A 25,086-nucleotide genomic window follows, 5' to 3' on the forward strand; every position below is an offset into this window, starting at 1 on the left:
CAGACCTTGTCCAGGTCTCTCTGTACTGATTCAGTCTTTTTCCATACTTACTTTCTTTAGTAGTTTTGCATCATCTACAAAGAAGTTCATGTAATATTCTACACCTTCATCCACGTCATTTATAAAAAATAGGAATCATTATTGGAGGCAAAACTGAATCTTGTGGGACTCCACTTATCCTTTCTTCCCATTTAGAGTTTTTATCTCTGAGCACCACTCTCATTTTTCTCTCATGCAAGAAATCTTCCATCCATTTCAGTGATTTTCTATGTACACTTGTTCTTTCAAGTTTTAATATTTTTTTTTTTGTGGTACTTTATCAAATGCCTTTTGTACATACATACATACATACATATACCAAGGCTTTTTCCCCCTTACATGGGAAGTAGCCAAAAAGGAAAAGGGATAAAATCATTCCCACCCATTCCATCCCTCAATACACTCCACACCCCTCCACCCTCCCTCTCATCTTAGCACCTCCTGGATGACGGGTCATCCCTGCACCTTGTCCACTGCCCTAGGTCAGAAGCAGTGTCGCAAGACACAGCACATCCACAGCAAGGCCGCTTCATTAAATTGGCGACCCCCCCTCTCCGTCCCCCCATGCATAAAAGGAGAAGACGGGGAGAAATCCCTTCGGGCTGCGTCAAATAATTGCTCACACATACTACCTCACCCCCCATCCCCCCGCCCATTCCACCTCATGCATCACATCATCATCCATATACAACCATTCTCCATTCACCCCTGTCTTCTGTCCTCTCCTGTCCTTCCTCAACAGACATTCCCCTCTTCCCCAAAGCCCCCTTCACCCCATCCATCCACCTCATCCTAGGACGTCCCTTCATGTTCACTCCCTCCACATGCCTTCCATACCTATTTTACTAGTCTTTCTTCACTCATTCTTTCCATGTGTCCAAACCATCCTAATACTCTTTCATCAACCCTATATCCCAGCTCCCTTTCCAACCCTGTTCTCCTCCTCACCTCATTTCTCACTCTATCCAGCCTAGTAACCCCCACCATACTTCTCAGACACCTCATCTCAAACACATTCAAACTCCTTCTCTCTTCCTCTCTTACGTTCCATGTTTCTGCCCCATACAGTGCTGCTGGCACAATCACTCCTTCATACAGTCTCCTCTTAGCATCCATTCCCAAATGTCTATTCCTCATTACACACTTTAATCCACCAAGGCATTTACTCACTTCTCTCAATCTACATTCTACCTCCACCTTCACTCCACCTTTTCCTGCCACATTTGCACCCAAGTATCTAAAACTATCCACTTCCTCCAGTCGCTCTCCCTCTATGCTCACTTCCAGACTACTGCCACTTTCACCCCTTGTACATCTCATCACCTTACTTTTACCCACATTTATCTTCAGATTTCTTCTATCACACACTCTCCCAAACTCTGTCACCAACTTCCTCAATCCCTCCTCCGATCCTGCTACAAGCGCAGTGTCATCCACAAACAACAGCTGGCTCACCTCCCACTTTTCTCCATTTTCTTTAACCATTTCCAATCCCTGACCCACCACCCTTGCATTTACCTCTCGCACTACCCCATCCATGTATAAGTTGAACAGCCAGGGTGACATAACGCATCCTTGACGAAGTCCCACCTTTACCGAGAACCACTCACTCTCTCCATTTTTAATCCTGACACAAGCACTACTACTCTCATAAAAACTCTTGACAGCTCCCAGAAGCTTTCCTCCTATCCCGTATATCTGCAAAACCTCCCACAGTGCCTTTCTGTCTACCCTGTCGTAAGCCTTTTCCAGGTCCATAAAGGCCCAAAAAACATCCTTCCCCTTTCCTATAGCTTTCTCACATATCTGTCTTACCACAAAAATCTGATCTACACAACCTCTACCCATCCTAAATCCACACTGTTCCTCACCAATTACTCCCTCTGTTCCTCTCCTAATCCTCTCAATCAAGATCCTCCCATAAGCCTTCCCAACTACACTTAACAAGCTAATCCCCCTCAAACTACTACATTCACACTTGTCCCCTTTTCCCTTGTAAAGTGGAACTATACAGGCACTCTTCCAGTCCTCCGGCACTCTACCCTCTCTCCAGCAAACATTAAATAACCTTACCAGCCAGTCCACCATCACTGTACCTCCTTTTTTTAGACATTCTGCATGGCATCCATCCAGACCAGGTGCCTTACCTGCTTTCATCATCTTAACAACTGCCTTCACTTCATCCTTCCTTATTTCTCCTCCATTTTCCTCACTCATCACGGTCATTTTCTTAACCCCTTCCATACGGTGCCGCACACGTAGGCGTCATGAGGAGCAAGTGGATTCGCGACGCTGCCATATCTGCGTCTTGATTATATTTATTGTAGTCGCCCCTGTGTTTTTACATTCTCTCAAATGTGCCCTGAATCCCATTCTCTGTGGTTTTCAAAATTCGCGGGTGAAAGAGAGAACGATCGATATAAGCGGTGACTATATTTTATGATGCGAGTATTATTACGACACATCGTACGGCTGGCATTGGCTGCTGCCCGTGAGATTTAAGTTCCGTACCGAAGTGGTTAAGGGAAAAAAAAAAAAAAAAAAAAAAAAAAAAAAATTGTAAGTCCAGGAAAGCTCAGTCTATCCATCCATTCCTTTCTTGGATTATATCTACTAATCTTGAATAAAAACAGGAGGTGCTAAGATGAGAGGGAGGGTGGAGGGGGTTGGAATGTATTTAGAGTGGGAACGGTCTTATGCCTTTTTCTTTTTGGCTTCCTCCCTTGTAAGGGGGAAAAAACCTTGGTATATGTATGTATCAAGGACTACTATTTCACAGGACGTGCATACCGAGATCCCTGGGTCCGCTAGCGGAGGCCATTGCTTTCTTTGTAACCTAACATTTTATATTGGACAAATTTATAAAAACTAGAAACCTAACATTGTATATAGGACAAATATATCAACTATTGACTTATTCAATGCAGTATAAGTTAATATAAACTTTTATAGTGAAATAAGAAACTATTTTTAAGGCACTGTTATGCTTTGAAATGCCAATTTTAGCTGGACTTAACAGGTATTATTGTCTTGTTCAGCATCCTCAGTTTCTCAAGATGGTTCAGAACCTGAGGCCAGGTTATATTCCTCCATCCAGAAAAGATATTGCTGATAAGTACTTGGATCTTGTGTATGAAAAGGAATATAAAAAGTGTGCAGATGACCTGAATAATGAAACTGTATGTCTTTCAATTGATGGGTGGTCTAACATCCATCATGAGCCCATAATGTTTGTCACTCTAACAACATCCACTGGTCAGATTTAACTAGTTGACACTGCTGAATATCTTCTACAACTTGTACAAAATTCGATCAAGAAGGCTGAACAAGATTTTGGTTGTCACATTGGAAGTGTTGTGACAGACAATGCAGCAAATGTCACCAAGATGAGAAAACTCTTGGAGGAATCTAGTGAACCTGAGCTTACCGTCCTCACATACGGCTTATACCATTCCTTGTATACTTGTGGCAAGTTTATATAACACTGCTCCTTATATTGATATGCTAAAAATGTCCTTTAGCAATCAGATCGCATATCAAATAGCAATCCCACAATATTTAAAATCTATGAAAAAAACTATTTAAATGAAATAAATCTGATTTAAATAAAAAAAAATTGATCTTTCATATGTTAAAAAAATATATATATATATATATATATATATATATATATATATATATATATATATATATATATATATATATATATATATATATATATATCGCCAACCCTGGTGTCCACTAACCTCATAAAATAATACCTTTTAAGTCCGGCTAAAATTGCCATTTCAAAGTTCTTATTTCACTATAAAAGTTTATATTAAGGGGAGATACCTCTGCCAGATCTAAACACATTAAAACTAACCCAATCATCTTAACATTTTTACACGATGTCAAGGATACTTGGAGATCAGAATAGCCAAAAAATTAAAGCGATCCATTAAATATCTATATTTTATCTATTTATCTATCTAAATAGCAGTTACTCTTTAAATATGAATAACTAGTTCCCATGTTGCTTGATTTACAAAGCAATTACCTGAAAGCTATGCATATCTCCTACAAACTTTGTGTGAATAAAAAAATATATTGAAAAATGTTGAAATTATATATATAAAACAATAAATTAACCAAAATAAAAGCAGAACTTTCATTCAAAAATTATTTATAAATTCATTATGAGAGATGAAATGTTTTTACCAAGTAAATAACTTCCTCATTTTATGAGAATCATTTTGCATTTAAATTTTTTAAGATAGAGCAAAAAGTATAGAAGTTATTAAAGTTTTTATGACAAAAACTAACATAAATATGGGTTTTTAGATATCGCTTGATAAAGATTTGCTTACTGCTGCACAAAAAAATATGCTTCCTACAGATAAAACCATTAAATAAAAGTTCTTCCTTAGAGTGTGTAGATTAATACATATTTTTTGTAAATTGGACAGGAAATAAGAAAAATAGAGCAATTTTTCCACATGTAACTTCACTAGAAATTGGTAGATTTAGTACCGTATATATGGTACTGCCAATAAACACCCCAGCAAACATTTCAGTAATGATCAGATACTCACATGCACACTCCACAGTAATCTAGAATGCACCACTAGTACTTGCTCCACCTGACACTTGATAAGGCACACTAATTTTTTCATTGTTTCATTCTCTATTAGTGAACACTTACGTACAGAAATGTTATCTTTTTCCAATTTGCCTTTCACTAATTGCTCATGTAGTGACACAGGACTGAAAAATATTCGGAATGGAATGGCGTCCCATGACTCTCACCATGTTGACAACTCACTTCCACTACCATTTTTACCCTTTGTGTGTAATATTTTCATCTTGGCAGACATCTACTGGCTTCTGCGTTTCTTTGTCTCACTTATTCATGGCATTCTGGATGGTGTCACACCTTAAGTCGTGAAAAAATGTGGGTAAAACAAATTCACATCTTACCAGTATAATTTGAAAACACAGAGGTGGAGGGGTGAGGGGAGGAGTTGCTGCCAGGAAACACACACAGCCCAACTGATCGTACCGTATAACAACCGAAATTTTTCTAGAAACTCGTAATAATCGGAAAAAAATATATAATGAATAATATAATTCACCATATGGCAACACAACACCGCGCACCCATGCATATGTTGGCCGGGCCATTTAAACGGTTTAATAGGACAATATGCGTAAATAATCGTATGCGTGGCACCTCTATATGTCCAGGCTACCTCCTAGTGTCGTCAGCTAAAAATGCATAATTTCACGATTTTCCATGATCCAAGACAGGTATCTCCCCTTAACTTATACTGCATTGAATAAGTCAATAGTTGATATACTTGTCCTATATACAATGTTAGGTTTCTAGTTTTTATATATTTGTCCAATATAAAATATTAGGTTACAAAGAAAGCAATGGCCTCCGCTAGCGGACCCAGGGATCTGGGTGTGCACGTCCTGTGTAATAGTAGCCCTTGGTATGTATGTATGTGGCACATGATTTTCCCTGTCTAAAACCAAATTGTTCTGGATTCAATATATTGGGTGTAGAAGGGTGTAAAAGAGAAGCAGGCTTTCATAGATTGGTTACTAATTAGGACAAGAGAGTCATATGAGAGGTACAATAAGAAGTAAAGCATAAGATAAAGGAGGCAAAGAGGAGAGATGTGAAATGGGGTAAGAGTATGACAAAAAAAAAATTGAAAGTAATAAAAAAAATGTTTTGGAAAGAAATTAAAAGAGGAAGAGGAGGCAAATCAAGTAGAGAAGAAAAGGTCAAATGTGCAGATGGAGAGATGATAATGGAAGAGAAGGCAGTGAGAAGAAGGTGGGTAGAGTATTTTAGGGAGTTGCTAAATGTGAAGGATAGGGAGGGAGAGGTAGTTGTAGTGGGAAGTGCTAAGAAAATGACCATGATGACTGAGGAAAATGGAGGAGAAATAAGGAAAGATGAAGTGAAGGCAGCTGTTAACCCCTTCCATACGGTGACGCCTACGTAGGCATCATGAGGAGCAAGTGGGTATGCGAGGATACCAATGTCGGCGTCTTGATTATATTTATTGTAGTTGTACCTGCATGACCCCCATACTCTATAAACTGGCTTCATCATATTTTCTATGGTTATCAAAATTCACGGGTGAAAGAGAGAACGATCAATACAGCGGTGACTTTATTTTTTATAATGCGAGTATTATGACACAACATCGTACATCTGGCAGCTAATGCTGCCCGCGAGATTTTGGCCCGGAGTGAAGGGGTTAAGATATTGAGAGCAGGTAAGGGACCTGGGTTGGATGGATGCCATGCAGAATGTCTGGAAAAAAAAAAAAAAAAAAAAAAAAAGGAGGGACAGTGATGGTGGACTGGCTGGTGAGGTTATTTAATGTTTGTTGGAGAGAGGGTAGAGTGCCGGAGGACTGGAGGAGTGCCTGTATAGTTCCACTTTACAAGGGAAAAGGGGACATGTGTGAGTGTAGTAGTTTCAGAGGGATCAGCTTGTTAAGTGTAGTTGGGAAGGCTTATGGGAGGGTCTTGATTGAGAGGAGGGTTAGGAGAGGAACAGAGGGAGTAATTGGTGAGGAACAGTGTGGGTTTAGGACAGGTAGGGGTTGTATATATCAGATTTTTGCAGTAAGATAGATATGTGAGAAAGCTATAGGAAAAGGAATGGATGTATTTTGAGTTTTTATGGATCTAGAAAAAGATTATCACAGGGTAGACAGGAAGGCACTGTGGGAGGTTTGCAGATACATGGGATAGGAGGAAAGCTGTTAAGAGCAGTCAAGAATTTTTATGAGAGTAGTAGAGCTTGTGTTAGGATTAGAAATGGAGAGAGTGAGTGATCTGAGGTAGAGGTGGGACTTCGTCATGGATGTGTTATGTCGTCCTGGCTGTTCAACTTATACATGGATGAGGTGGTGCATGAGGTGAATGCAAGGGTAGTGGGTTAGGGATTGGAGATGGTTAAAGAAAATGGAGAAAAGTGGGAGATAAGCAAGTTGTTGTTTGCTGACTACACTGCACTTGTAGCAGGATGAAAGGAGGGATTGAGGAAATTAGTGACAAGAGTTTGGGAGGGTGTGCAAAAGAAGGAAGTTTAAGATAAATGTGGGTAAAAGTAAGGTGATGGGATGTACAAGGGGAGAATGTGACAGTAGACTGGAAGTGAGTACTAAGGGAGAGAGACTGGAGGAAGTGGATAGTTTTAGATACTTGGGTGTGAATGTGGCAGGAAAGGGAGGAGTGGAGGTGGAGGTAGAATGTAGATTGCGAGAAGTAAGTAAATGCCTTGGTGGATTAAAAAGTGTAATGAGAAACTGACATTTGGGAATGGATGCTAAGAGGAGATTGTATGAAGGAGTGATTGTGCCAACAGCACTCTATGTGGCATAAACATGGAACACAAGAGAGGGAGGAATTTGAATGTGTTTGAGATGAAATGCCTGAGAAGTATGATAGGGGTTACTAAGCTAGAGTGAGAAATGAGGTGAGGAGGAGAATGGGGGTGGAAAGGGAGTTGGGAGATAGGGTTGATAAAAGAGTGTAGGGATTGTTTGGACAGATAGAAAGAATGAGTGAAAAAAGATTAGTAAAAGAGGTGTGGAAGGTAGAGGTGGAAGGCGTGAACATGAGGGGGTGACCTAGGATGAGATGGAGGATGGGGTAAAAGGGGCATTGGGAAAGAGGGGAATGTCTGTTGAGGAAGGACAGGAAAGGACAGAAGATAGGGGTGAATGGAGAATGGTTGTGCATGGATGATGCTGTGATGCATAAGGGAGAGTGGGTGGGGGATGGGGGTGAGATAGTATGAGAAATAAATTGATGCAGCCTGAAGGGATCTAACTATAGACTTTCTCTCTAACAAGTACGATAGCAAAAACTTGTGAAAGAATTATCAAAAGAAGAAGGGTAAGACATCTGGAAAAAAAACAATGTACTAAATCCAAGGCAATTTGGATTCAGACAAGGATGATCATGCGTCACAAACTTAATGTGTTTCTATTCAAGACTAATAGATGTAATACAAGAAAGAGATGGATGGGCTGATTGTGCATTTCTAGGCCTGAAAAAAGCTTTTGATAAGGGGCCACATAAGAAGTTCTGCAGGAGGAATACAGGACAAACTGCTGAAGTGGATGGAAGACTTCTTGCATGAAAGAAAAATTAGAGTAGTGATAAGAGACAAACATTCTAATTGGGATGAAGTGATAAGTGGTGTTCCACAAGGAACAGTTCTGGCCCCAATAATGTTTGCTATATATATTAATGATATGGATAAAGGAATTGAAAGTTATATGAGCTTCTTTGCGAATGATGCAAAATAGTTTAAATAAGTGAACACTGCAGAAGATTGTGAGTCGCTACAGAATGATCTCAACAAAGTATGGAAATGGAGTAGGAAGTGGGAAATGGAATTCAATATTAAGAAGTGTAGTATAATGGAATCTGGAAGAAGCAAAAAAAGAATAGTGGGATCATATAAATTGGGAGAGGAAGAAATAAATTAGAAAATGAGAAGGACCTGGGTGTCATTATTGTGAAATATGTCCCCTGAGAAACATATAAATAAGATTTTTGGAGAAACTTATAATTTAATAAGAAAATCAAAGTGGCATTTACATACCTGGATGAAGAAATAGTGAAGAAAATACTAGTCACTTTGATATGACCAAGATTGGAATATCCAGCGACGACATGGTCACCAAGTATAAAAAAATGTATAACAAAACTTGAAAGAATACAAAGAGCAATTACAAAATTGGCACCAACACTCTCAGAACTATCATATGAAGAGAGACTAGCAAAACTTGAGCTACACACATTGAAGCAAAGAAGAGAGAGAGGAGACTTGATAACTATTTATAGAATCATGAAAGGCATAGAAACTATTGATAGAGAGGATCTAATAATATGGGACAGTAGAAAATACAACTAGGTAAATACACACACACACACGTAGATGGATTCACAGCGAAGATTGGAACTCTGGAGAAGAAGTGAAATTTCCATGGATCTCAACAACAAGGGAGTACAGTACCTTTTTGTATTAGTAGGGAAGGGGAAAGCTCGTGGTGTAGTGGGAAGGTGATGAAAAGGGAGAAGTGGAGGGATTACTGAGGGAAATGGAAGGAAATGAGGAGGGAGACGAACAGGCTCCCCCTGACGGCAGAAAATGAAATGAATGGAAGACTTCCTGCATGAAAGAAAAATGAGTGGTGATAAGAGACAAACATTCTAATTGGGATGAAGTGATAAGTGGAGTTCCACAAGGAGCTGTTCTGGCCCCAATAATGTTTGCTATATATATTAATGATAAGAATAAAGGAATTGAAAGTTATATGAGCTTCTTTGCGGATGCAAAATTGTTGAAATAAGTGAACTCTGAAGATTGTGAGTTGCTACAGAATGATCTCAACAAAGTATGGGAATGGAGTAGGAAGTGGGACATGGAATTCAATATTAAGGAGTGTAGTATAATGGAATCTGGAAGAAGCAAAAAAAGAATAGTGGGATCATATAAATTGGGAGAGAAGAAATAAATTAGAAAATGAGAAGGACCTGGGAGTCATTATTATGAATAATATGTCCCCTGAGAAACATATAAACAAGATTTTTGGAGAAACTTATAATTTAATAAGAACAATCAAAGCGGCATTTACATACCTGGACGAAGAAATGGTGAAGAAAATGCTAGTCACTTTGATAAGACCAAGATTGGAGTATGTCACCAAATACAAAAAAATGTATAACAAAACTTGAAAGAATATAAAGAGCAATTACAAAACTAGCACCAACACTCTCAGAACTATCATATGAAGAGAGACTAGCAAAACTGGAACTACAGACATTAGAACAAAGAGAGGAGACTTGATGACTATCTATAGAATCATGAAAGGCATAGAAACTATTAATAGAGAGGATCTAATAAAATGGGATAGCAGAGATACAAGAGGACACAGAAAGAAAATCAAGAAGGACAGTTATAGAAGAGACCTGAAAAAGAACAGCTTTCCCCACAGGGTGATAGATGTTTGGAACAAGTTAGATGAGAAAGTGGTGTGTGCAAAAACAATATACAAATTTAAAAGCAGTCTAGACAAAACGAGATATGAAGACGGGACACCACAAGCATAGCTCCCCTTCCCGTATAATACAATTAGGTAAATACACGTACGTCGGATAAAGAGTGAAGATTGGAACTCCGGAAAAGAAGTACAATTTTCGTGGATCTCTACGATGAGGGAGTACCTTGTTGTATTAGTAGGGAAGGGGGAAAGCTCATGGTGTAGTGGGAAGGTGAAGAAATAGGAGAGGGATTATAGAGGAAAATGGAAGGAAATGAGGAAGGGGACAAACGGACCCCAGATCTTAGGTGTAACGGGATGGGTGTAACGGTATCGTTACATGATCTCCACCGAGGGTTACTTGCAGACACAAGATGTAACGGGGTCGTTACATCATCTCCAGAAAGGGGTTACTTGCACACACAAGATGTAACGGGGTCGTTACATCATCTCCAGAAAGGGGTTACTTGGTATACACCTTTTAAGTTTTGTTCTTTATTCGTCACACTCTAAGAAACTTAGATACACATTTCTACACAGTCTTAACACTAGGGCACGTCACAAGAACCGACGCCTCTCCGCGTCTTGCCAGAGAGTTTTCCTCTCCGGAAGTGCCGAATGGACAAGTTCTTGAGTTGCCTTGAATCGTGATCTTAACATTAATCTCTTGTTAGTCTGTTGTCCCACATGGGTGGGGCAACTGCATTAATTACGTATTGATGTCTACTACCATACATGTTAATTATATATCCAGGGGAGGACCGTCAGTATACGTAATATCGTATGTCAGTACTGGGTGGCTACTAGATTGATCGCGTGTGTTCGTGTGTGTGTGTGTGTCATTTGGTGCTTGGCAGTGCTGGTCACACGAGCATGAAGTGTTGAGTCGGCAATTTTGAGAGGAGCGCTTAGATCAGTGTTATGATGCTTGACCGTCGGCGGATAGTGAGTGAGTGAGTGAGTGAGGGAGTGGGTTATATGACTGGGCGATACTACTCGTCATGTATATGAGGCGTATACATTAGGAGAGGTGTAAACAAATGGGGGCAGAATACACAGACAAGGAACAACAAGGAAGCAGAGGTGTCAGGAGCAGAAATATAGATAATAGCAGCTCAATGGAAAGAGAAGATAACTGCTTTTCTGGGTTTAATGAGGGAGGAGGTGACAACCTCCCCCGACTAGTAAATCTAGATGAGGGAAAAAAAATATATATATGGGAGGTTAGCTTTGACCAATTATCACAGGTTACCCAAAGAGTTAATAAACTGGAAGAACTAAAGGAGAATCAAAACCTAACCAAAGAAATAGAAGAATTAAAAAGACAGTAGAAAGAAGTAAAAGATGAGAATGAGGAATTAAAGAAGAACAAAGAAAATAAAGAGTCCATAGCAAAGGAAGCACAGGGTTGGAGAAAAGTCCAAGAGAACAACAAAGTTGTATTTAGAGATATAGTGACACATCAGATGAAAGAACAAACTAAGGACACAGTTATTAAAGTGATGAGAGAAAAGGAGAATATAGTAAGAGACTTAGCGTACAAAAAGAAATGTATAATTATATTAGGGATGGAAGAAGTATAATCCAAATAGAATCACAAGAGCGAAAGAGGAAAAGGAAAAGGTAAACAAGATATTAGTAGTTCAAGAGGAGGGACAAGAAACAGGAAAAGAAATTGAAGAAATATATAGACTAGGGAAATATAATACATATAAGATTAGACCAATTAAGATCAAATTCAGGTCACAAACAACAGCAGAGAATATCTTAGCAAAAACAGGTAAACTAGATGGCAGAAAACAATATAAACAAGTATGGATAAAAAGAGAAATGAATAAAGAGGAAAGAGAGGATGAGAAAACAAAAAGACTAGATGCTAAGGGAAAAAAAAAAAAAAAAAGAGAAAAGAACAGAGTCAGAAAAAGAGAAATTCTATTTGAGAGTAGTGGATATGAAAGTGAGGAGATGGTTCGTAGCAGAGAAAAATAGAAAGGAAACAGAAAACACGATGGAAGTAGCAGAAAATTAAAAGTGTCTTACACAAATATGGATGGCTTAATAACAGGCTTGAACGAACTGAATGATTACCTGATGGAAAAAGAACCGGATATAATGGGAATTGTAGAGACACAAGTGAAAGGTCCACTACCACCCAACAGTGTAGGACATGGTGCATATAATTATTGGATTAGAAACAGAGAGGTAAAACAAGGGGGTGGAGTTATGTTCCTGACTAAGAAGGATATAAATGTGAGGAATGTCACATATGGAAAGAATAGAGTAGAGATGATTATGATGGAAGTGGTGGATAGGGATGGGAAGAGCAGGAAGTTTGTAGTAAATTATGTGCCTCCTAAAGCAGCCTCGTGGGAAGAGAGAGAACACAAAAATATGTTAGAAGACACAAGGATAACACTAAATAAGATAATGGAAGATGGAGGAAGAATAGTTATGAGCCTGTTATTGTTTTGACTATGGACTTTTTTACTTTGTCCTCTTAAATAATTTATTTGACAGCAACTCTGTGGTGTATGTGAGAGAGAGTAGGGAGAATGCATCAGTTCCTGCTACAATGTGAGTAGGGACATATGTGGTCCATGTGGTTGTGTTGACATTTACTACGCACTACATTTTTGTTGCTCTCACTTGGTTTCCTACAGGCTACATGTAATATTTACAAGTGTTCAAAATGCCTAGACCATCAAAACAGAAGAGGGCTACTTCAGAAAAGGGGAGAAATTCATGGCTTAAGGTACAAACATTTATTTCATGATAAATTGATACATTTATTTTTCAATGTAATCCCCTTGTAAGTTTACACACTTAATCCAATAGTCATGGAGTTTACGGATCTCCTCTTCATAGAAGCTCGAGTCTTGGTCCTTCAAATACACCTCTACGGCATCAACAACCTCATTATTTGTGGTGAAATGTTGACTGCTGAGCTCTTTTTTCATCTTGGGAAATAGTAGTCTGAGGGAGCTAAATCAGGTGAATAGGGCAAATGTTCAACTAGCTGGAAGCCGCAATCATGTATGGCAGCAAGCGCCACAGTGGATGTATATGCTGGTGCATTGTCCTAATGGAATAGCACCCCTAATGCCAACTTTCCATGCCATTTTTTCTTAATTTTCTCTCATAGCTGCCTTATTAAGTTAGCATAGTATGGTTCAGTAATGGATTGACCTTTTGTCTGATAATCCACCAGTAGCACCCCTTCAGAATCCCCAAAAATGGGAGCCATTACCTTCCCTGCAGAGATCACTGACTTGGCCTTCTTTGGAGCTGGAGATCCATGGTGTTTCCATCGTTTTGATTGTTCTTTTGACTCAGGGTGGTAGTGGTGAACCCAAGTCTCCTCCATGTTCACAAATCACCAGATAAATCTTTGTGGATCATCATAAAAAAATGGCAAGATTGTTCTTTGACAGGTTGCATTGCAGCCCCTTCTGATCAGGTCCAAGAAGTTTTGGGAACCATCGAGCTGAGACCCTCATCATTTCAAGATGATTGTTGATAATTGCATGAACACGTTCCTGGGAGATGCCCAACTCTGTTGCAATAAAACATTCAGTCAAATTCCAATCTGTGAGCAACATGTCATGGATTTTGTCGATGATTTCTTGAGTGGTGACAATGGCAGCCCTTCCCTGATGAGTCATCTTCCAGGCTGTCCCTGCCCCATTTGAAATCAGCTGCCCATTGTTTAACCATGCTCTATGAAGGAGAATTGTCTTGTAGAGTAGCCACCATGTCCTCGTAAATTTCCTTTGGAGTTAAGCCCTTGATGTGGAGGTATTGAATGACTGCCCGATGACCATTTTCTCTACAATACCTTACTGTTCTAAATCAATTATCTTTAAAACCAAAAAAATGTGAAGTTAACCTCTTCCCTGGCAGAAGCAGGTATACTCGTTTTCACTTAATGTTCCCTTTTCAGTCATTGACAAGAATACTCGGCTAAAACTTAACCTTCAAAAACCAGCTACAGACGTATTTACTCGTCAATTCTGAGCCTTTCTAATCCATTCTACATGTGAAACGAGTATTCTCAGCAAATCGTACAGTTGGCAGAGGTGTACAATGTAGCACTTGCGCAGTTCAAGGCCGCTTTCTTACTAGACTTGCTATGCCAGTCACTGTGGTTGGGTGCAGTTTTTATCCACATAATCACTCGCCGATTCTGAGCCTTTCTAAGCCATTCTATGTGTGAAACAAGTATTCTCAGCAAATAGTATGGCTGGCAGAGGCATACAAGGTAGCGCTTGTACAGTTCAAGGCCACTTTCTTACTAGACTTGCTATGGCAGCAACTGTGGTTGGGTGCAGTTTTCATCCACATGACCACACGTTTTTTATAACTTTTTCAAAGAAATTACACCCCAAATGTTTAATTCTGAGGAAGATAGTGAATATGAACCTTCCCTAAGAAGCTTGAATACTTCTAATGACAGTGCCAGTTCATCAGACGATGACTATTTCTCCACAAGTGATGGTGATGAGGAGGAGGGAGGTGATGGGAGAGCCTGGATAAGCCTTGAGGTGTCAGAGGACGGCATTAATGCAGCACCACCACGTTTCCCATTCACAGGAAATCCTGGAATTATGGTTTATAAAGACCCAACAGAAATGAATCCTTTTGAAATCTTGTCTTTTTATCGATAACAGGATTATTGATTGTGTACTGGTAGAGACTAATCATTTTGCTAAACAAACTGGACAAGGTGATTCTTTGTGGCACCCTGTAACAGAGGCTGAAATTTTCGTATTTTTTGCCATGAAAATGCCAGAAGAAGAAATGAACTGGTCACAAGATGAACTGCTTGAAAGACCAATTTTTTGGAAGATGATGACTCTGAAACGGTACAGTAAGATAAAACAGTACAGGTAACTCTCGATTTACGCGTCTTTGATGTGCGCGAATTTTTCATAACGCAACCTAAAAAATATTACAATTAGTTTAATTTACGCTATCTATTTGCTAAGACGTGATTTGGCCCAACCGCATTTTCAAACTGTCCGCCAGAGAGTTCCGCGGCCGGCCGACAGGTGGCGGGCCTTCCCGCTCCTCATTCATTGTTTACTGGCTTACAGGCCTCTTTCGCTCTGCTACTAACAACGAGAACAGACCTCCTCATATCAGCATACTATTATACTGTACTACCAGCCTATCATCATGGCCCCAAAATGTCCTTCATCGTCTTCTGCAAGCACCAGCGTCCCTGCGGGGAAGGGACTTAGTGAAGCGCTGGCACAACTTATGGACTCTATTGATAAATTTGAAAACATGGACCCCAATGTGGAATGTAGCAGCACAGTTAGAAGAAAAGTCATGGATGCAGTGTTCTGCTACACACAGATGCACACAGAATATCAAAAGAAACAGCGCCAGACCACTGTGTTGTAATTCTTCAAAAAAGCACCAGTGCAAAAAGACATGACAGAAGAGGATGTGGATGACCCTGCAGCTGTGGAAGTGCAGGTGGATGTGGATGTGCCAGAACAATTGGACAGTGAGGGTAGTGAGTAACTGTTGTGGTGTGAGTGATGAGTGGTAGAACTACGTAAGTAGTATAATGTACAATTGTTTTTCTCTTTTATAAATACATTAGAAGGTTTAGAATTAGATATTATTAGTATTTTACAGTACTTACTTTACGTTTATTAGCCAAATAAAATGTATTTTTTGTACAAACATTGCAACTTTTATGCGATTTTGATATACGCGACGTCTCTAGGAACCTATATCTCGCGTAAATCGAGTTACCTGTATCTTCATTTTGTAAATAATGAAACTCATGATGTACAAACCCACCCCAGCCCAAAACTGTATAAAATTTATGATGTATTTATGAGATTGTGTGAGAACTTTATGAAGTGTTACACCCCTAGGCAAGATGTATGTATAGACAAGATCCTTATGTTGTTCAAGGGAAGGTTAGGATGGGTACAGTATATTCCAATGAAAAGGAGGAGGTTTGGAGTGAAATATTTTTTGTTGTGCGAGTCAAAGACTGGATATGTGTACAAAATGACCATTTATGTTGGGAAAGGAACATAGTTTGATCCAGAATATGATGAATATCCTGTAAGTTCACGTGTTGTATATCTTTGATGAAGCCCTTATTTGGGAAAGGTCATTGTGTTATTGTGGATAACTATTACACTAGTCCACAATTGGCTGATACTTTAGTTAGGAACCAGACTGATACTTATGGAACTCTATGTCTGAATCGAAAAGAAGTGCCAGAACAGCTGAAAAGCAAAAAACTGAAGAAAGGAGAAGTTGCAACATTTCAGAGGCAAGGTAATGACTCTTCGCTGGAAAGACAAAAAGGATGTGGCAATGCTGTCAACCATTCACAAACCAGCTATGCATGACATTGAGGCAAGACAAGGGCCTATGAAGAAACCCAAAGTTGTATATGAATACAATTATACAATGGGAGGAGTTGACAAGGTGAAGCAGCAACTTGTAGATTATCCCATTCTAAGGAAATGAGGTAAGAAATATTACAAGACAGTCTTCTTCCATTTGATGGATATTGCAGTATGGAATGCTTTTATCCTGTATCAAGAAGCATTCAGTCAATCAGGACAAAAAACCCTAACACACCTGAAATTTCGTATGCAAATTATACGAGATATATTTGACAAGTATGGGCCAACTTTACCACCAAGAAGATCACCCAGGAAGTTCGCGGTACACACCAGGAGGACATTTTCCAATGGAAGTTCCACCAACACAAAAAAAGACAAACCCAACAAGAAAATGTGTTGTATGCAGTCTGAAGTGTGACCATAGAGGGAAACCAGTCAGGAAAGAGTCACAATATATGTGTAAAGTATGCCAAGTAGCTCTATGTGTTGTGCCATGTTTTCAAAAGTACCATTCTAAATAATTTTTAATTTATGAATTAGCTGAAGGAATATTCTTTTATATGTGTAAATAAAGGTCATCTGTGCTATTTTTTTTCTCTAACAATTTACAGTATTTTAAATTATTTCATAATAAAATGCCAGAAAAAGTCATTTCATTCATTTATATTTGCATATTATAATTTCTGCTATTTTTGGTAGCAAATGTAACAAAAAACAAAAACAAAATAGGTTTTTCATTCCCCTTCACTTTTGGTAATAAACTTATATCAGAAAACTGAAGAAACTATGGTGAAAACATATGGTTAATAGGAAGATGAGTTAACTTGTTTTTTTGCCTACAAAGGTATTTTCAAAATAAAAAGTCAACCATAAAAATGGGACTAAAATTAAATAAAAACTGTTTTCCATAATCAGCATGAAAAATACTGTATAAAACCAAAATAAAAAAATTCATCTGAAAATGAAATTTTTTTAATAAAAAAAATTGTTGGGGAAGGGGTTAAAGGCTTGAAAATTCTTACACCGGATTATAGAAGATTAGATTTTGTGTGAAAAAAGTTACAAGTCTGTATCTTGTGTCCTATCATAGGCCATGAATTTTTCAATCACCCCTCATAAGAGAGGAAATGTGAAGAAGAGAGATTGGTAGCCCTTTACCAGTAAAAGGGTACCAATATCTACCTAAAACATTTTGAATGCCTTGATTTGCTTGAATAATGAATTATTTAATAAATTATCTGCATATTACACCAATCACACCTATTACATGGATATCTATAGTGTAAAAACCTCAAGGTAAACTTTGAAGCCCATTTTCACAATTTTTTCGCTAAAGAAATGTCATTCAAAATACTACTACTCTGACAATTTTTTAGCTATTTGCATGATTCTGTTTTTGTTTGAAAGCTGACAATTTGTTCTACATTCTGAACTTTGTTTATGGTGTGTTGAACATTGGAATTTCTAGAAGGATTTATGTTTTAAATAGTTAAAAATATTCAGTATTTTTTTAGAAGTGCACACCTCCACTATACAGCATTAGAAAATTAAATATTTTGTAAATCATAATACATATTTTGGAAAGAAATTAAGAGAGGAAGAGGAGGTGAATCAAGTAGAGAAGAAAGGTAAAAGGTACAGATGGAGAGATGATAATGGAAGAGAAGGCAGTAAGAGGAAGGTGGGCAGAGCATTTTAGGGAGTTGCTAAATGTGAAGGAGGATAGGGAGGGAAAGGTAGTGGCAGTGGGAAGTGCTAAGAAAATGACCGTGATGAGTGAGGAAAATGGAGGAGAAATAAGGAAGGATGAAGTCAAGGCAGTTGTTAAGATGATGAGAGCAGGTAAGGCACCTGGTTTGGATGGATGTCATGCAGAATGTCTGAAAAAGGGAGCTACAATGATGGTGGACTGGCTGGTGAGGTTATTTAATGTTTGTTGGAGAGAGGGTAGAGTGGCAGAGGACTGGAGGAGTGCCTATATAGTTCCACTTTAAAAGGGAAAAGGGGACAAGTGTGAGTGTAGTAGTTTCAGAGGGATTAGCTTGTTGAGTGTAGTTGGGAAGGTTTATGGGAGGGTCTTGATTGAGAGGATTAGGAGAGGAACAGAGGGAGTTATTGGTGAGGAATAGTGTGGGTTTAGGACAGGTAGAGGTTGTGTACATCAGATTTTTGTGGTAAGACAGATATGTGAGAAAGCTATAGGAAAAGATAAGGATGTGTTTTGGTTTTTTATGGATCTGGGAAAGGCTTATGACAGGGTAGACAGGAAGGAATTGCAGATGTACAGGATAGGAGGAAAGCTTTTAGGAGCTGTCAAGAGTTTTTATGAGAGTAGTAGAGTGTGTGTCAGGATTAGAAATGGAGAGAGGGAGTGGTTCGAGGTAAAGGTGGGACTTCGTCAAGGATGCGTTATGTCACCCTGGCTGTTCAATTTACACATGGATGGGATGGTTCAAGAGGTAAATGCAAGGGTGGTGGGTTAGGGATTGGAGATGGTTCAAGAAAATGGAGAAAAGTGGGAGGTAAGCCAGCTGTTGTTTACAGACGACACTGCGCTTGTAGCAGGATCAGAGGAGGGATTGAGGAAGTTAGCGACAGAGTTTGGGAAAGTGTGTGAAAGAAGGAAGTTGAAGATAAATGTGGGTAAAAGTAAGGTGATGAGATGTACAAGGGGAGAAAGTGGGAGCAGACTGAAGTGAGTATTAAGGGAGAGAGACTGGAGGAAGTGGATAGTTTTAGATACTTGGGTGTGAATGTGGCAGGAAAGGGTGGAGTGGAGGTGGAGGTAGAATGTAGATTGAGAGAAGTGAGTAAATGCCTTGGTGGATTAAAAAGTATAATGAGAAATAGACACTTGGGAATAGATGCTAAGAGGAGACTGTATGAAGGAGTGATTGTACCAACAGCACTGTATGGGACAGAAACATGGAACACAATAGAGGAAGAGAGGAGTTTGAATGTATTTGAGATGAGGTGTCTGAGAAGTATGATAGGGATTCCTAGGCTGGATAGAATGAGAAATGAGGTGGTGAGGAGGAGAACAGGGGTGGAAAGGGAGTTGGGAGATAGGGTGGATAAAAGAGTATTGGGATGGTTTGGACACATGGAAAGAATGAGTTAAGAAAGATTAGTAAAAGAAGTGTGGAAGGCAGATGTGGAAGGAGTTAACATGAGGGGGCAACCTACGATGAGATGGATGGATGGGGTAAAGCGGGCTTTGGGGGAGAGGGGAATGTCTGTTGAGGAAGGACAGGAGAGGAGAGAAGATAGGGATGAATGAAGAATGGTTGTGTATGGATGATGCTGTGATGCATGAGGTGGAATGGGTGGGGATAGGGGATGAGGGAGTTTGTGTGAGAAAAATTTGACGCAGCCCGAAGGGATTTCTCCCCATCTCCTTTTCTGCACGGAGAGGGGGGGGTGCCAAATTAATGAAGCGGCCTTGCTATGGATGTGCTGTGTCTTGCAACACTGCTTCTGACCCAGGGTAGTGGAAAAGATGCAGGGATGACCCGTTATTCAGGTGCCAAGATAAGAGGGAGGGAAGAGGGTGGAGGGGAGTGGCGTGTGATAGGGATGGAATGGGTAGGAATGGTTTTTATGCATTTGTTTTTTGGCTACCTCCCTTATAAGGGGGAAAAGAGCCTTTCTTGGTGTAAATAACAACAAACACTGCTAAAAGCTATACACAAATGAACAGACACTGACTCCTTTAGACACCATCTTTGTTTTGATCAATTTGGAAGTCGAGGACAATGACCCTGATGACCCTTAGAACTACAGGTACTGTATTTCTAAATGCAAGGAAGTTTAGGTAGGTAGGTTAGGTAGGTAGGCTATGTAGGTAGGTTGGATAGGCAGGTTAGGTTAGGTAGGCAGGTTAGGTAGGTTGGTTAGGTTAAAAGACAAATTTATACTTTAATTTCATAGACCTCCACATCTACCAAAACAAAGATGGTTTCTCATGCAAAGTGGCTATGTTTATGTATCGCGTTTAGCAACTTTTTGTTATTGATTTCCAAGAAAAATATAATGTTGATATATTACAATTTACAAAATTAATTTTTAATTTTCTATTGATATATTGTGTAGGTGTGCATTTCTAAAAATTTACAAAAATTCTATTTAGAGCAAAAATGGTAAAATTTTAGTTGTGCACACCTACATGATATAGCAATAGAAAAGTATTAATTTTGTAAATTATAATACATCAACGTAATATGCGATTTCCTTGGTAGATATCAATAACAAAAAAGTTGCTTAAACCAATTTACTAATGAACAAAGTCGCAGTGGTTGAATGATATGCCATGCTTGTTTTGATAGATGCCGAGGTCGAAGAAATGAAAAGATGATAATTTGTCTATTCTAACTTAACCTACCTAACCTATATTTAGTAATTCGGTAACGCAAATTCTAAAGATCATCCGGGATCTGGGTCATCATTGTCATGGATGCTGATGGCCTGATTATTATTGTACGGGGGTCATTCCAAAAGTAATGCCTATTTTTTCATTCCGCCCAAAGGGATCCGAGGGGATTGCAAATTGCATTATGATGACTGAACTTATGCACTCATGACCTGAAAGTTTCATCTCTCTGTTGCAGATATTGATGGTGTGACACTCTAAGAAAGCAATCCCTGTCATGGACGTGCGTCAGAAGCAGAGATGCGTCACTGAATTCCTCCATGCAGAAAAAATTTAACCAATCAACATTCACTGACGCCCGGTGAACGTTTACAAAGCCGATGCAGTTGATGTCAGCACAGTTAGAAGATGGGTTCGTCGATTTGAGAGTGGCGACAGAGATGTGAGTGACAAAGTGTGCTCCGGATGCCCATGCACAGCCACCACCCTGGAAAACCATGAAACAAAAGTCCTCAAAGTCAAGGACCACCTCGACATGAGAGGCACACAAACACTTGCTGCAGCCACCACAAACACATCACACCCACTACACTACATAGCAGAACACCCACACACACCAACAAACATTAAAACAACACCCAAAGACCTGTATCACACACAGATACTCTCTTCTCTTCCTCCACAACCACCAAATACCAGCCTCTGGAAACATATTCATAATCATATCACTCACCGCTCCATTAACACACTGAAAGACAACACACTACTGCATGCCAGACCCCCTGATATCCACCCTTCTGAATCCTCTCTCCCATGAAAGGACAGAGTCCACTTGGCCAGACTGCGGTGCGGCCACCACCCAGCACTTCTAAGCTACCAGAAGAGGCTGGATGACTGCATTGTGAACAGCTGCCCAGGATGTAACACTTCACCCCATACCATACAACACATAATGGAAGACTGCATTATACACAATCATGCACGCAAACAACACAACATACACTCTATAAAGGATTTGTGGGAAAACCCAGTTTCGGCAGTGGCATTCCTTGGGGAGACGGGACTGCTCGGACAGACAGTCTAGGGAACGACAACAACAACAACAAAGTGCACCTCGATCAACTCATCCACGCTGATCGGCGGATAACGGTGAACGAAATGCGTGTAGAGTTGGATGTGGGTGTCAGTGCACTGGAAACGATGTTGTCATCCCAAGGATACAGCAGTGTGTGCTACGTGGTTTCCATGAATGCTCATGCAGGACCAAAAGGACCACCGACAGGATGTCTGTCAGGACTTGTTGGATCGGTACAAAGCTGAAGGTGATGGATTCTTGGACTGCATCATCACTGGTGACACCACTACAAGCCGGAGTCCAAACGGCAGTCGATGGAATGGCACCACTCACACTCCCAGCAAAGAGGAAGTTCAAGATGCAGACATCTGCAGGCAAAGTGATGTGCACTGTCTTCTGGGACAGGAAGGGCATTATCCTCCTGGATTTCTTGGAACCAGGGGCGACTGTCAACTCTGACCATTACATTGAAACGTTGACCAAGCTGAAGGCCCAGATTGCCCGTGTAAGGCCAGAGAAAAGGAAAACATTCCATTTGCAACACAACAACACCAGGCCACACACAAGTTTGAAGACCACAAAATGTGTGACAAAGTTCGGCTGGACGGTGCTGTCTCACCCACTGTATAGTCCTGACCTGGCACTGTCAGACTTCCACTTGTTTGGACCTCTGAAAGACGCATTATGTGGGCAGCGTTTCCCCGACAACAATGCCATAATTGCAGCTGTGAAAAAAATGGACCTCCTCGGCAGGCACTGACTTTTATGACTGAGGCATCAAGGCTTTCGTTCATCACTGGCAAAAGTGCATTGAAAATGGTGGTGACTATGTAGAAAAATAAATTTTGGAGCACAAAATGTCGCTCGTTAAAATGGTGCCACTCCTGTCTTCATAGCTCTTCAACTTTTTGAGTTAAAAAATAGGAGGCATTACTTTTGGAATGACCCTCATACCTTGGGCAATTAACAGGCGACAGCAGAACCCCGTGTTCTCTCATAAAGTCCAAGGAAGCACTATTATTTTTGTAACAGCACTTATTAACATCACCTATAGTTGGAGAATACATGGTCCACAATGTGAAAGCCATCGTCTAACTGACAGTGACTGGACTGGACAGATGACAGCATGACATCCGTACTGTATCCTAGCGGCTTCATTTGTTAGTGGATATGCTTGAAGCAAGGTTTTTGTTATTTCCACCAAGAAAATCGCATACTATGTTCATGTATTTCAATTTACAAAATTAATATTTAATTTTCTAATGCTATATTGCATAGATGTGCAAAACTAAAATAATACCCCAAAAAATGACTGAACCTTCACATGTTGAGTATGTTGATAATCACATCTATGCCCAATACCAGTGGTTTGGATATTGATTATTTTTGCACAATAAAATAAGGTTTTTATTGTGTAAGTTCAGTATCTATTGATAAACTTCAATGAAATTTGGTCAGAATAAGTGCAATAATGAGCATGACATTCGTTATATATTCACATAAAATACGTGAATAAAGATATTTTGTTTGAAACCACGAGGAAATCAGATCGGAATACTGAATGTTTTCATCTATTTAAGACATTTTACTTTGAAAATACTGAATGTTTTCATCTATTTAAGACATTTTACTTGAAAATGTCTTAAATAGACGAAAACATTCAGTACTCCAATCTCTGATTTCCTCGTGGTTTAAATTTTTTATATATATATATATAAATCCTAGCACAATTTGAAAAAGAAAGTGTCTGAAGTGGATCAATATCCTTCAGGCAAAATTTGATGAGTGCAGGCAGGGACAGGACTCCATGACCATGGCTCCAATCCCTTACATTAAACCTAGGTAAATAACACCAAAGCATTCACACAGATGACCTTATGAAAATAACCTAGCTTACCAACTATAAACTAGCCTTTAAGAACACGCAAGCTTACTTAGACAAAGAACAATGGCTCAGAAATAATAGAATGGAAGCCTCACCCCAGAAATCATAAATAATACTGATGATTCAAATAATCATGAGTCATAAAAACACCTAATTATAGTGAAATTCAGCAGCCAGACCTTTCCACTGGAAAGAGAACCCTAAAATTCAAAGCTTTAGTTTTGATGCTTATATGACCTCCAGCCTACATGCTAAATATCTGACAGAAAAATCCACAAAAAATAAACTTTCTATGTAAGAGGCTGGTAGATAGAGGTAGACATTTAAGGTAAATCAGAGTAGATCGAGAGGTAGATGGAGAACGAATGCTAATCCAGGGTCAGTTGTTATGAATACTTATGAAAACAACGGCCGACAGGCGTCAAGGATAGCTGAGTCAGACTCACGCCTTGTATATATTTAAAAGTGCTGAGTGTAGGTTGAATGAGAGTGTCGCCTGGTGTTCGAAATATTATTAAATAGAGGTGATTGATTATAATGACGCTGATGTACAAAATTTGTAAGCAGACAAGCCATTTTTGTTACGACATAATGCTTACATTGTGACATAGTTTAGAAGAGTATAACAGCCTCTCTAATTGGAGAAAAAGGTGGAGAAAAATCATTGGTGCAGAAAGGAAAAGTCACGCCCTTAAGGTGTGGCACTTGAGAAGTAAAAGACTATTGGATGAATGAAAGAGTGATGTCAGAACGAAGGTGGCTTGACGTTATGTAGAGAGTTCCGGGTGGGATTCTCGAGGTGTACTGATTTAGACCAACAAGCATCAGAACGACTACACCTATTTTATTCACCCCTCAAGAACTACTTTAGAACAAAGAGAATAGAAACGCTCTCTGTGACAGTGGTGGCAGCGGTGGGATGAGCTGCAACGTCTACGTTGTGGGACCACCCCCCAACCCCAAGAGTTGGGGGCCAATCAGCAGCAACCACCCCTGGCCATCAGCTCTACGCAGATGGCACCGATCCCCAAAGAGGAGCTACGCTACCTGGGGGAGTACCACAATCCTTTTTTCCAACATACAATGTTACGTTTTTTCTGCACTGAGGGGTGATTTTCCGGCGATCACCCCTCTTCTTCTACTTTTAGCCGGAGATGTAGAGAGCAATCCTGGGCCCACCACAAAATACACATGCCCAACATGCTCTAAACCCATTACTTCGAGCAGACAGACAAAGGGCTCAGTTCAGTGCAATATGTGCAAAAACTGGGCCC

General features: G+C 39.7%; 1 protein-coding gene across 6 annotated transcripts in view; it reads right to left on the reverse strand.

Annotated features, from left to right (window-relative positions):
• LOC143020032 (serine/threonine-protein phosphatase 2A activator-like) overlaps positions 1-25,086 on the reverse strand; it is a 205,428-nt gene that overhangs the window by 163,190 nt on the left and 17,152 nt on the right. For 2 of the 6 annotated variants that reach the window (XM_076176169.1, XM_076176164.1), the window contains exon 1: positions 2,187-2,214. The exons of the other annotated variants lie outside the window; for them this stretch is intronic. In XM_076176169.1, coding sequence (XP_076032284.1) covers positions 2,187-2,199 — 13 coding nt within the window. In that variant the 5' untranslated portion in view covers positions 2,200-2,214. Of the gene's footprint in view, positions 1-2,186; positions 2,215-25,086 lie in introns of those variants that run through there. 6 annotated transcript variants of the gene reach the window in all.

Source organism: Oratosquilla oratoria, chromosome 38 (assembly GCF_046742065.1).
Source record: "Oratosquilla oratoria isolate Oo_2021 chromosome 38, ASM4674206v1, whole genome shotgun sequence".
NCBI classification, from domain to species: Eukaryota; Metazoa; Arthropoda; class Malacostraca; order Stomatopoda; family Squillidae; genus Oratosquilla; species Oratosquilla oratoria.